Source organism: Chaetodon auriga, chromosome 7, assembly GCF_051107435.1.
Source record: "Chaetodon auriga isolate fChaAug3 chromosome 7, fChaAug3.hap1, whole genome shotgun sequence".
Classification (NCBI taxonomy): domain Eukaryota; kingdom Metazoa; phylum Chordata; class Actinopteri; order Chaetodontiformes; family Chaetodontidae; genus Chaetodon; species Chaetodon auriga.
In genome coordinates this window covers 16,906,319-16,919,235 of record NC_135080.1, presented here as the reverse complement: position 1 = coordinate 16,919,235, position 12,917 = coordinate 16,906,319, and the positions used below count along the sequence as shown (strand labels likewise).

Here is a 12,917-nt window from a genome sequence, read left to right as displayed (position 1 = left end):
CAGTGTCTTGCATAGGGTAGGACATGTTCTCCAAAAGGGGTGATAGCTTAGCCATTGTTGTCCTTTCTCCCACCACTTCCACTGAGTCGAGGGGACATCCCAGGACATGGATGGCCCTCTTAACCAGTCTGTTAAGTCTCTTCCTGTCAGCAGTTGCTGGCAGAGCAGAGATGCTGCTACCCCAGCAGACCACTCTATAAAAGATGACTGGTGCCACTCAAGTCTATCTTATATAGTGCATTTGTACTGTCAGTCCAGTCCAGTTTATTATCCAGGTGTACACCCAGGTACTTCCACCATCTCCACCATCTCAATGTCTGTTCCCTGGGTGTTCACTGGTATAGGAGGAGACTGTTTGCTCCTGTGAAAGTCCATTATCAGCTGTTTGGTTTTCCCTGTACTGATCCGGAGCCGATTCCACTGGCACCAATCCACAAATCCCTGAGTCAGTTCTCTGTACTCTCTGCCATCCCCATCCATTTTCCAACTGAGTGCATGTCCTTTCACCTGTTCTTATAAGCACTTACAATTTTTGCATCACAAAAGCAGCTTGAAAATGCTGGAAATTTGCTTTAACTTAGCTTGTCTGCTCTGAAAAAGACCTATATGGTTGAGTGAAGGCCCTACATATCCACTGTTTACCCACACACTTGCTTCACTTACTTTGGCTGATAAGACCTTTTCACGGACTGTACTTGACTAAGATCTCCCTCACTTGAGTGCTGCACCTTTGAAGGAGGGACAACACCCTTATCATTCCTGTTGGTACGCTGACTTTGGTGACCTCACTTAATTTCCCACATAGCTTCACCCCATCTTCAACCTGAAGTGTAATTAGCCAGAATAATTGAAAACACCTGTGCAGGTTTTGAGATATCTGTAATAGGACAATTCATCAGCACCATCTTTTTGCAGAATCATTGTCCCCATTACTCTGGATTATTCATGGACCTTGCTGTCAACAGTTTTCTCAGGTACTATGTCTTCACTGGAAAGCACTTGCTATGAAAAGTGTTCAGGGTTAGGTCTGTAGTTTTCTCAGAGTGTATGGAACATTTCTTTTGGTGTTAAATTGTTTAAATGTAATAATTATACTTGCTCTTTTCCCTGCTGTGACATGTCAAAATGTCTGCTGTGAAACAGGACTATTGTTCTGGAGTGTGGGTGGAAGTCTCAGAGATGGATGCTTTTTCTTAAATTTGAATATCATTGCTTTCTGAGGAAGGTGTGGCGTAAGGAGGTGCATGCTGGGATGTGTGGCGCTATCTTTTAGGACATCACACAAAGCTGTGATGGTTACTGCTTTCTCGTCCCTCCTCAGCTCCATCAAGTAATGACACAACTGCAAATTACACATTCAAAGACACAACTTCTTTCTTATTCAGATTTTTGTGTGTATTGCAGCATGTGAACTGTGGCTGACTTCCTCTTTGCTACTTCCAAAGTAGTTGGTCATTTAGTTGTCTTGGCATGAAACCTGATTAGTACTTTTCTTTTTTTTTGATCCTTCTGCATCGAAGTCCACATCTCTCTTCCCTCTCTGCTTTTTCTTCTCGTTATTTTAGTTGGTGTAATGATGTGACTTGCCAGCATCACTGATTGACTTCAGTTAATACATCACTCATTCTTTTTGATTCAGAGCACTTTAATTTGATTTGGTGAGATAATTTCAGGTCAGGATCCAATTAGCATAAGGCTAAATGATTTCCCTACCAGTAGTTTCCAGTGAGGGGCTGCACAGTGGCTCAGTCGTTAGTGCTGCTGCCTTGACAGGCAAAGCAAGAAGGTCCTGCTTCGCAGTCCGGATGTTTCTCTGTGAATGTCTTTCTGTTGCTTTTTTTGGTGTCCCCCCACAGTCCAAAGACATACAGATCAGGTGAACTTGCAGATTAAAATTGCTCATGTAAAAGCAATTGCCCAGTGTTAATCCGATGATGGACTAGTGACCTGTTTTCCTGCAAGTTGTGAATGCAGAGATCGTCTCCATCCCCCTGCGACGCTGAGCAGGGTATAGAAGATGGATGTGTGAAAGCTCCCAACCACCTTTTTCAAGGTTATTGAACAATTTCTCCATTATTTCATCAGTAGACTCCCAGGATTATCTACAAAACCCCTGTACATACCAGGAGTCACAGAATTGGTGTTGATTCTGGCTGGCTGACTACTTCTCCATCCTTTCTTTCTCTATGTCCCTGTTGCTGCCACTTTGTCATTACTAAAAGGTTTCCTACCACTGCCAAACAGTCAATATATATCCAGCATGAGGCCGCTGAGGAAGGTTTAACCCAGCAGATGACATTCAGTACAGTGCCATAATCATTGCCTCCTAATGAATTAAATAGCCTTGACATTTCACAGCACGCTTGTCCTTTTCCTGCAACTGCTCTGCTGTTGTATCCCTCCTTTCATGCATTCTGTCGCTCTCTTGTTCTTTCTCTTGCATTGCTTTTCCATGTGCCTTTTGGCCTCTCGCTATTCCCTCCTCCCCACCTCCACCCTTCATTTCTATATCCCTCACCCCCTCTCTTACTCCTTCTCTCGCTTCCTCTCACTTGGCCCTTCATCGGTATGCTACTGCATGCCCAGCTGTCTATGCAGGCAGAACTGAGAGCGAGAGGGAGGGAGAGAGGGAAGGAGGGGAAGAGAGAGAAAGTCACTGTTTAGCAGCAGAGACAGAATCCAGCTGGAGGGTCATGACCCTAAATGACCATCCACGCTCACACAGACACAGACACGCTCAATAAGTCATACACCCACACTTCCCTGATGGCAGGAGCAATAGGTCATACGCCAACAATGCAGGAAGAGAGAGAGATAGAGAGACAAAGGGAGAGGAGGGGAGAGAAAGAAGGGTTTAGGAATGAGGTGGAGGTGTGTTCACTGCTTGCTGAGCCATAATTGTCCTGTGGTTTGGTGGGGAGGATGGCAAGGAAGGATAGAGACATGGCAAAAAGTAGCAATGGAAGGGGCATGGCCTGCAGTAGAGGAGTGCTTTTGCAACAGTGTCAGAAGTTTCTTTTGTCCTGGAATACAGATGAGGGCTGGATGGATGACTGCCTGGCTGCACTTTTAGGGGACAGACAGACAAGCAGACAGACTCATGTTTGCAGAAACACAGCCTCTGGGTCTGTTCGAGTTTCCTCCATTAGGCACATAGGCTTGGATGCATGAACATCACAAAGACATATAATAAGCAATAATTAATGTTTTCTGAAAGGTTTAATGTTACAGCAATAGCTTACTCTATGTAGAATTAAACATGTAAAGAAAACTTTTACCCTTTGATAAGATTGCATGGCAAGGACCCTGACTGTGAATTGTTTACTATCATGTCAAGTCTTCTGTTATTCTCTATGACCTTTTGGCTTTTGAAGAATTGAGATTTCTCATCTATATATACACTGTAGGCTTTTATGTAATATACAGATACATGGTGGCTCAGTTTTCGTGTACACAAACAAACATAAGCACTCCTGTGGGCACACATCCACACTGTATGCCTCTTATCAAATTCATTCAAGCACATTTATCTTATGGGGCGAATGGGAAATAATTTTGCTTCTGATCTCTAATGATTGTCAACATGAAAGATCTAAACAACATCATCTTGGAGGACTAAAGTCAACTCTGAAGTGTGATGAAAAAACATAACAAGGGTTCAAAGCTCCAATCAGTGCTATAACATTTATCTTGATGCTGTGAGGATTTTAATTAGAAGAGAATTCCCGCTGCCCATGATTACTGAGGCAATAGGGGACTTGATGTCTTTGAATCCTATGTTTACTCCCTCAACAAACAAAAGCAGCCCATAATAATTCTTAGAAAAAAGTTGAACAAATTCAGGAAAGGAGAAGTTCAAAACAACACATAAGAGGAAACGAAACGACCTCTGCGAGACTTATCAGCAGCACCTATCGCGAGAGAGGCGGCGGTTGCCGTAGTAACGCTAACCCAACAAAAATGCCCCGAGCCCAGAGACTGGAGCATGGCACCGGTGACGACCTGAAATACTTTAATACAAATCGTGAATTATTGAGATAGTCGCTTTGCTTTAATGACAGCAGAGCCAGCTGAAAAACCAAAGATTGGTTGTGTCCTCACAAAGTGGAAAAAACACTGGAGGAACAGAAGGTAAGTCAAGGAACTACTTTGAGCAGTGTGGACCGTTGACGTGCTGTACGTGAAGTGAAGGTACCGACACGGACGTAGCGTGACAAGCCCGGCTTAGCTTCACATCTGCTACCTGTCAGTTAAATTCTCGTGTCTGTCACTTGTGCTGAACAGTCGTTTAGCTGAGGCATCAGTGACTTTAGCTTTAGTCAATTTCCTCTTTTACAAGAACTACTTCCTGTTTAATGCTGTGTAGAAAAAAACAGTTAGTGTTTAGCAATGGTAGCTAATGCTAACGATATATTTTCCTCAACGGCCAGCTAAATTTAGTCACACTAAATTTGTTCCCAAAACAACTGAACTACAGCAGTGAAATTAAGATGATGTATTCTTGGCCAAAAAGTGTGGTTGCCATTGAGTTTTGTTCCCTCACCTGAAGTCACTGTGCAGAAGATGTAGCTTTGAAAGCTGCTGTTTTCGAGAAGAGGTAATGCATCAGCATGCCACTGTGTGTCTGTCACCGTAATGTCTACAATAGACCCTTTACACATCATGGCAGGGAAAGCACCAGCAGTTATAATATTCCAAGTTCTATTTATTGAAGCTGTGTCCTTTAGTTTTTCCCTGATGATGTGTATAATGGATTACTGGTATAGCTTCTAGGGGCACTTACTGTAAATGTGTCTGAGTCATGGCTAATGTTACTGACACCTGTGCTGTTCCTGCTATGACAAGTAAAAGTGCCCTTCCAGAAAGAGGTCTGTTATGTAGCCATCATGCAAAGCCAACTTCTCATTAAGGTTGTGATTGTACTGTCCTGTCTTACAATTGCAAAAGTTTCAAATAGGTTCTAGCAGGTGAAATGTCAGGCCCTTTGTTAAGAGGTTACTGCCTCTGAGCGAAAGTTATAGTAGTTAATCACTTTCACCTAATGCCACATTGCTATCAGCTACAGCAGGTGTGGCTGCCTTGCTATTATGACAATATATAATATCTGGCTGACTGGATAATTGGCTTTTACTGCCTAAAAGAGTTGCCATCCATTTGTCAAGCATACAAATCTGCCAGATACAATTTCAACACACAGGACTGCTTGTTTTAACTGCCTCTTACGTATACATCTGAGCAAATCTGTCCCGGCTATTTTGCTCATTTCACTGCAGCGGTATTCATTTATGGCAGTGTGTGATTTAGCCTGGGCCCAGCGTGATAGCCAGTTTTATGCCATTACTGTTGGTTTTTATTGCAGAAGAGACTCTTTCTAAAAAGCCCAGCGAAGGACGCGGTAGGAATACCTGAGCCCCCAGAAAGAAGAGGCATGAATTTAAATGACTTTGTGGTGCTTCCTAACAACAAGGCCAAATCCGTCAAGCTCAATGCCAGGTAAGATGAGATAAGATCAATGATGCGATTTAAGGCATTAGGTAGAAACCCATTCTGGTTACTTGGCTGCCATACTGTTTCCATCTGTTCCCATTCAAATTCTGCCCAGACAACGAGCATTTGACAAAATGGAGTTTCCGGCAAGTTAATCATCTGACCTGGATTCTGATTCAGTGCAGTTTATTTGTTTTCTTCATACTGCTTGAGTCCAGTCTCCTACATAGTTTCTCATTTGCCAACAGGTAATTGACTTAATTGATGTCTGCCTTGGTGGTATCCCGATCCAGTGGTTAATTGATTAAAATATTGATGAGTCATGGCAACAGGGATCTGCTAGTGCAGCAGATGAATTGAACATATTGATGAAGGCCTGGCTGTCCAATCTGACGGAGTAGGTCATTTGTATGATAGATTGTTATTGATTGATTGCATATACCGTGTGTGTGTGTGTGTGTGTGTGTGTGTGTATGTTGCCATAGGAACCTGCAGGAACTGCAGATGGAGACGGTGACTCTTGCCCAGGACAGCAAAGAGATGGAGGAGAAACTGCAACAGCTGAAAGAGCGCATGAGTAAAGAGAAGGAGGAGAGAAGGTGAGTATCAGTGTTGCAGTTAGTGCGCTAGAAAAAGCGGTGAAAGGAGGGGGAGAGGCAGCTAAGAGGAGAGAGGGGAAGACCTGAGTGGGAAGGTGAGAATGGATGTAAGATATTAGAAAGCAGAAGAAGGAGAGAGGGAGTGAGAGAGGAGAGCAAGTGTAGTGAATAAGTATACGCAGGATGGACTACAGCAGCTGCAGCAGAAAACACAGATGAAGGAGATTCATATTCCTGAATCAAGTTTCAGCTTACTTTCATTTACACAGACAATTGTACTGCTCCGTGTGTTGTCTGCGCTCCATCTCATGGAATGTTAGTGTTATTACTCTGTTGTGGTTCGACTTGTGTGAAATCTAATGTTGTAAACCGCACCAGCAGCAGGTTTCTATGCTGTCTCTACCGATGTCTTGGTCCCAGTAACTGCCAGTGAGATCTTGAAAATTGCTAAGATTGACATCCTTAGACAGATGGAGAGATAAGAGTCCAGGAATCAGAGCAGGTAAAGAGAAGGGTCGAAGAAGACGAAGAAGGAAGAGGAAGAGTTGAATGGAAGAGGGGACTGCTGAGGGAAAGTCTATATAAGCAAGAGGAACTGATGGATGAATGCAGTGATTTGGGAGATAAGAGATTTAATGTATAGAGGCTGAAAAAAATGAAGTCCAGACTGTCACAGCTAAACACATAGGAAACAGAGTAGGTGACTAATGGAGAGACAAGAGTCGGTGAGGGAGATAGGAGGGTGGGAAAAATACTACAACAGCTGTAAAAGAGCAAGCAACAAGAAAGTAGAGACACTGAGTAATAGAGATAGATGGAGGAGGAGACTAAATGAGAGAGAGAGGGAGGTCGATGACTTCTCTCCCTATAAAGGTCAAAGAAAGGTTGCCTGGGAAGGAAAAAGGAGCAGTCAGAGAATTGAAAAAGCTGCTCATAGATGAAGTAGGCTCGTGCCCACATACTGGGCTCTTCTAAAGGTCAGTGGAGCCCTACAGACACTTGGTCCTAACAACTTGTATGTGACTGTACTCATATTTTCCCCTCAATGGAATCGATGGCCAACAATATTCCCCACACGTCAAAGGCGTTTAAGGGAGGGAGGGTAAGCACAGATGGAGCACATAACAATAAGCAACAGTGAAATGAAGGAGGAAGAAAGCACGTAATGCTAAAATTTGAAGCATAATGAAAAATCCTACCACATGACAAGTATTGATTCATGTACCCCATTTATTTTTAATAGTTCTTTTCTTACTTTTCCCAATCATAATCAAAACTGCAAGTCCTGATTGTACCTTTCTGCTATGTAATCTGCTTGACGTGCTCTTTGTTTGGCCCCTGTAACTGCCACTGTATTTTCAGTAAGGCTTAAATTTGTTTACAGCGTGCTGTACATTAGCTGTCACAGCTCCTCAGAGTAATGGCAGGGGATTCACAGAGGCTCGCAGATTTTCTCTTGCAACATGTGCGGTGTTGCCCAGCAAATGCTTGTATTTATTCTTCGAAATACCTCTTGTATATTGGTTTCATTTTGGGAGGTGAAAGCAGTGATAAGGGCGAGCATTACACAAATCACTGATAAAGGCGAGAAGTCTTTGAAAGCTCTAGCTTAGCACAGTTATGTGTGCTGTTCCAGAGGTGAATGTAAATGTCACACTTCAAAACATGTGAACCATATGTTATTCCCATGATATTGTTCAGTGGGTATTCAGATCACAAGCAGCTAATCCTCAGTTATGAACTGAGTTGTTAGTCCGTCATCTGAATAAAAAAGATGTGGATAAACATTAGGCCTTTCTCAGTATAGAGCACTGCAGGTTCAGACTCGCATTCTTGGGAGATGGGACCTGGCAAGTTAAATTCGGGAGTCCAAATTCCCCAGAGCAGGAGGATGCAATGCTATCTATTTGTAATTGTCATTTGGATTGTACTTGGCTAGATGTGGGTACAGAACAGTACAGACAAAACACAAATGGAGAAAGGCCTTTCCCAAATTCATAGCATGTCTCCCAAATCCATAGCATCATATTCCCATATGTCTAGGATAAACTGGCCGGGAAACACACGCTGTCTTTGAGGTAGATTTATTTTCCACTTGTCAAGGCCAGACCTGCACGTAATGAAATTGCCTGAGTCACTGTGCCCTCATCATAAGCAATGGAAACGGACTGTTTTGTTATTTTCCAAGTTCTCTCTTCTCAAATGACAAAGGATAGGTGTCATCATGACAAAAGAGATTATGTTCTATCTGTGATGCTGTTTTGATGATCAGCAGCGGGCAGAGTAGAAAAGCAGGCACGTTTTTAGTGATAAACGCTGTCTATCACGAGGTTGTAGATATACGTCAATGTACTGGCTATCAAAGGGCCACATCTACTGTAACTGATTCATGGGCATCCAGTGTGAAGGAATTATATAGAAAGGCTGTCACACTGACAGATGGCGTCATCACAGTCTGTCTCATGCACACACACACACACACACACACACACACACACACACACACACTGTACACTCAGCAATAAGCAATGAAAAACAATTCTTGGATTGTGATTAGGACTGGACGCTGGGCTTAACTGTTCTTATGTATAATGGGACAACATTGACGTAGTGAACAGACACATGCAGAGACACACAAGCAAAGCAAAAATGTGTATGTCTATATATATAAAACCATTAAAATATGAACATCTTGAATGAGTCACTCACTCACCTACACACACAAGCACACACACACACACACACACACACACACACACACACACACACATACACAAATAGAATGTATTTTTTTCTCCCCATTATATCAGTATGTACCTGACCCATTACTGTGACTATTATCCCACAAATTCATATTGAGGGGCATCCCAGCCTCTGTGAGCAGGAAATTAATTTGCAGAATGAAAACATTAATAAGATTGTTTCATTCACTCATCCCAATTCACCTAATTTCTCTGATAAGGAAGAGATGTGTTACCCAATGTGAAGTTATGGAGAACAGCTTAATAGAGGTGCATATCATAATATATGAGCACATAACTTAGGGACACTATTACACACAGGCTCCTTTAAATAGTCATACACACACACAAAATATCAATACATACATGCAGTATAATGCATGATCTATTTCCATTGGTTCACAAACAAGCAAGGAAATGCGTACCACAGATGTGAATGGTAGGTTAATGTATGTATTGTTTTAGGAGTGTGTGTGCATGAGTGTGTCCTTGTGTATGTATACTGCTTTGTTGCAGAGTGGAGGCCCAGCTCTAATTAAGAAGCCATACATCAGTATGGAGAGAGGGCCTTCTTGTCCAGGCTACACAACGATAAGCACATAAACACAGTGTTTCCTGTCACACTGAAATACTGCAACATTTACCGCTCCACCAGCCCTACGATACGACAGGATGTGTGCATGGCTGCCTGTGTGTATCATTTGATACTAGTCCTCCATAAATAATGGCACTTTGTTGTTTGTGTGTTTTTGAACACTTTGCCGGTTACAGAGGGTACTACACTTTAGTTTTAGCTCTGTCTGTCTTGAGCTTCTTAATCAGTCAAGACACGCAAGTCTGCTACAGGACAGGAATCCTGCTTAAGCCCTACTGTATGTCTCTGAAATATTACTAGTTTTAGAAAGCTTCTACCACTGTGTGTGAGCCAGTTTGAAAGAAGTGGAAAGATACATGGAGAGTTTGTGTACGTGTGAGAGGGAGTGTGTGAGGGAAGGAGAAAGACTCGGCTGGCTTAACTGCAACGTGTAAACAGATGAAATAGTGAACTCTGGATATGATGTGGCTGAGAGCTAACTGGTAACATATTTGGAGTTATTTCTTTTTATGTTTTTGTTTACAAAAGAAAATTAGTCAACCTCTCTTTTCAGACAGGCTATTGTGATTACTAATGCTTTGCTGATTTGTTTTTCGTGTGCAGTGGTGTCGCTAATTAGTCCTGACTGCAGAGCTGTTGTCAGGGAGAGCATAGTGGAACATTTAACACGTTTGTCTTTTCCAGTGAACTCCTGGGTACAGAGGATGAGGGGAAGCAAGGACTCACTGCAAGTCCTTTGTGGAAGTTGAGATGGGTCAGAAGATTAGCTGTGAAACCTTTTATATTTACTGCCATACCTCCAAAACCAATTTGTGTTGTGTATTTTCTGTCTGTTGGTCGACATTCTTGGACACAGTGAGTAAATAATGACAGCAGGTAGAAGAAACATGTATAAGCAATGTAATGACGCTGAAAACACATGAACTCGGATTGAAGAGGAATAGTCATTGAGTACATTTTCATTATGAGGTCCTGTCAGGCTTATACAATTGAATTCCACGTGAATGTATCTGCTGTTCCCTCCTAGCTTTTATCTGAAAGCTGTGTGCGGCGATGCAGCAGTCTCTTGGATGTGAAACTCAGCTTAACAGTTGGAATCAATTAATTGATACACCTCTAATGAAAAAGAGGAAACAGTTCTTCATCAATACCTTTCTGACTGACATGGGAGAAAGCAGGGAGGATGGGAGGTTTGGCGGTTAATCACAGGTTCTGATGTGAAGGTTACCTGGATTTTTTCTAAGCTTCCTCCCTTGCCTGTCTTTTCCTCTGAGGACATGCAGGTGTATCTTTGACAAGTCTTTACTGGAGATCTTCAAGCTGTGATTTATGCTCAGGCTGTGCGGTGTACTGTGTGTCTGTGTTATGCACCACTCCGCTTTTCTCTCTCTGCTTTTCTCTAAGATCGCAGAGCTGCTGGAGTAGATGAATTGTTCATCTTTGTCTTAGAGTCGGACTACACGCGCTCTCGCGTACCCAGTCAAAGAATAGCCGAACAAATTCAGTTTGCTGAGAGGAGGTGCGGTATAATCAGTTTGTGAAGGGTACACAGGCAATAATAAAGCCAGACCAGCAGCTTGGGGCAAATGCAGTACATCATTCTCTGTTTGGCTTGCCTGAATCGCAGATTTAATGTAGCTTTGTCTTTAGGCCTACACGGCTTACAGACACTAGCTCTCGCCTTATCTAAAAGTACAGTTGACTTTCCCCTTTTCCTGCTTCCTTTGCTGCTGTCTCTTTGCAATGGTTTCCTTTATATTAGCCCCCCCCCCCCTTTTTTTTCATCGATATGTGTAGTTTGATTTGTTTCATTTGGCTCCTCCCAGCACCCGTTTCAGCGTGTATGTTGCGTGCATACACACATGATTGTCGATGACTCTGCAAGCTGCTCATTCTGAACTAAAATGCTGGATTCAGTCCACGAATTTACCACCCAAATGGCAAAGGCACTTTCCAGTCACTAAGAGGAGTTTGTTTACACTGTCTTACCCTCTCATACACAGCTCAGCTGCCTGGTTGCTGCTGGTGATGCACTTACACAATATGTAGTTAGTTCTCTGGGCCTGAGACTAGCAATATTACAACTGAAATAATAGGCAACACCATCAATGTGTTTGCTTTTGGAGTTGTATTACAGTTACAGCACTAGTCCAGCTGCTAATGAACTAATGTTATAATGTGAACATAGCTAGCACAATCTAAATTGTCACAATGTCTGTGTTTATAGGATTCTATGTCTGAATCTCTCGCTTCTGGTAAGTTTCTCTCCTGTCTCAACCCTCTCCGTTTTTGCCCTGTCTTCTTGTCTCACACTTGCAGAGAGGGAATTGAGAGAGGACACGATTACTTTGGCATTCAACTTCAAAGTGTTTGTGCATTTGCGTGTGTGTGTGCGCGTGGAGGACGCAGATGTTGTCACTTCTCCCTTTGGGTGAGATGGGTCACTTAAAGGTGATAGCCGTGTGCATGTCCTTGTGTTACACATGAGTGTGTCCAGGTAAGACAGGTGGTGTTTGCCTTTACCCTGGTGTCTCTTCTCCTTTGATTGAATATATATATATATATATCTTTTTTTATCATTTAGAAATATGAACTTGCTCTAAGCTAATGTGAAACTGTACTCCTCACTGTGTTTCTTCCGCTTTGACTTTGATGAAGAAATGTTTTTTGACGAGGTGGCAATAGGTGTCGCGTTTGATGTTTGTTTCCAATATGCAAGCTGTGACTCAGAGGATGTCATCTGCTATCCACCCACTAGACAGTGAAAGGTGCACAGCAATGTGTGGTATTAGTGTGTGAATGTGCGCGTGTGTGTGTGTGTGTGTGTGTGTGTGTGTGTGTGTGTTTTTCCTCTGCCTAACAGGTGCAGTCAGATCACTTCATGTTATTCTCGCTGCATTGCTAGCATTGCATTGACTGATTGAACAAAATCTCTCTCTCTCTCTCTCTCTCTCTCTCTCTCTCTCTCTCTCTCTCATTCACAAACACACACACACTCACATGTGTGTGCCACACACACACACACACACACACACACACACACACACACACACACACACGCCGTTATTGTTTGTTAAAAGTGTTAAAAAGAACTTTGGCAGTGCTGATTGAAGTTTACAGTTTGGACAGTCCCTGCAATAGGTTGAGATGGAAGTGTGTGTGTGTATATTTGTGTGCTTGTAAGGCAGAGAAACATTGACTGCAGGAATGTGTCTGCCTGCTTCTAAAAACAACTTTAAGCTATTATTGTTATCGTGAAGTGTGTGTTTACTCATACGTTTATGTGTGGGTGTAATTGAGCGCCTTTCTGTGTGGATTAGATAATGAGATTGTTGCTAATGCAACTAATGCAATGCAGTCCGCAGAGATACACGAGCACACACACACTCTTTATCTCTCCAGGCCGCCTGTCCTGAGGGGACACCCTGTCATCCTGCACTGACAGGGGTGTTCCTCAGCTGTCTCCCCTAGCGACAGTCCAGTTGCCAAGGTGAT

General features: G+C 42.8%; 1 protein-coding gene across 1 annotated transcript in view; it reads left to right on the top strand.

Moving 5' to 3' along the window:
* The first annotated feature begins 5,365 nt into the window (after positions 1-5,365).
* The window catches only part of zbbx (zinc finger, B-box domain containing), a 50,562-nt gene continuing 43,010 nt past the window's right edge, over positions 5,366-12,917 (top strand). The window contains exons 1-2 of the mRNA XM_076735267.1: positions 5,366-5,493; positions 5,973-6,086. Of these exons, the coding sequence (XP_076591382.1) occupies positions 5,429-5,493; positions 5,973-6,086 (179 nt within the window). The 5' untranslated portion in view covers positions 5,366-5,428. The remainder of the gene's footprint in view (positions 5,494-5,972; positions 6,087-12,917) is intronic.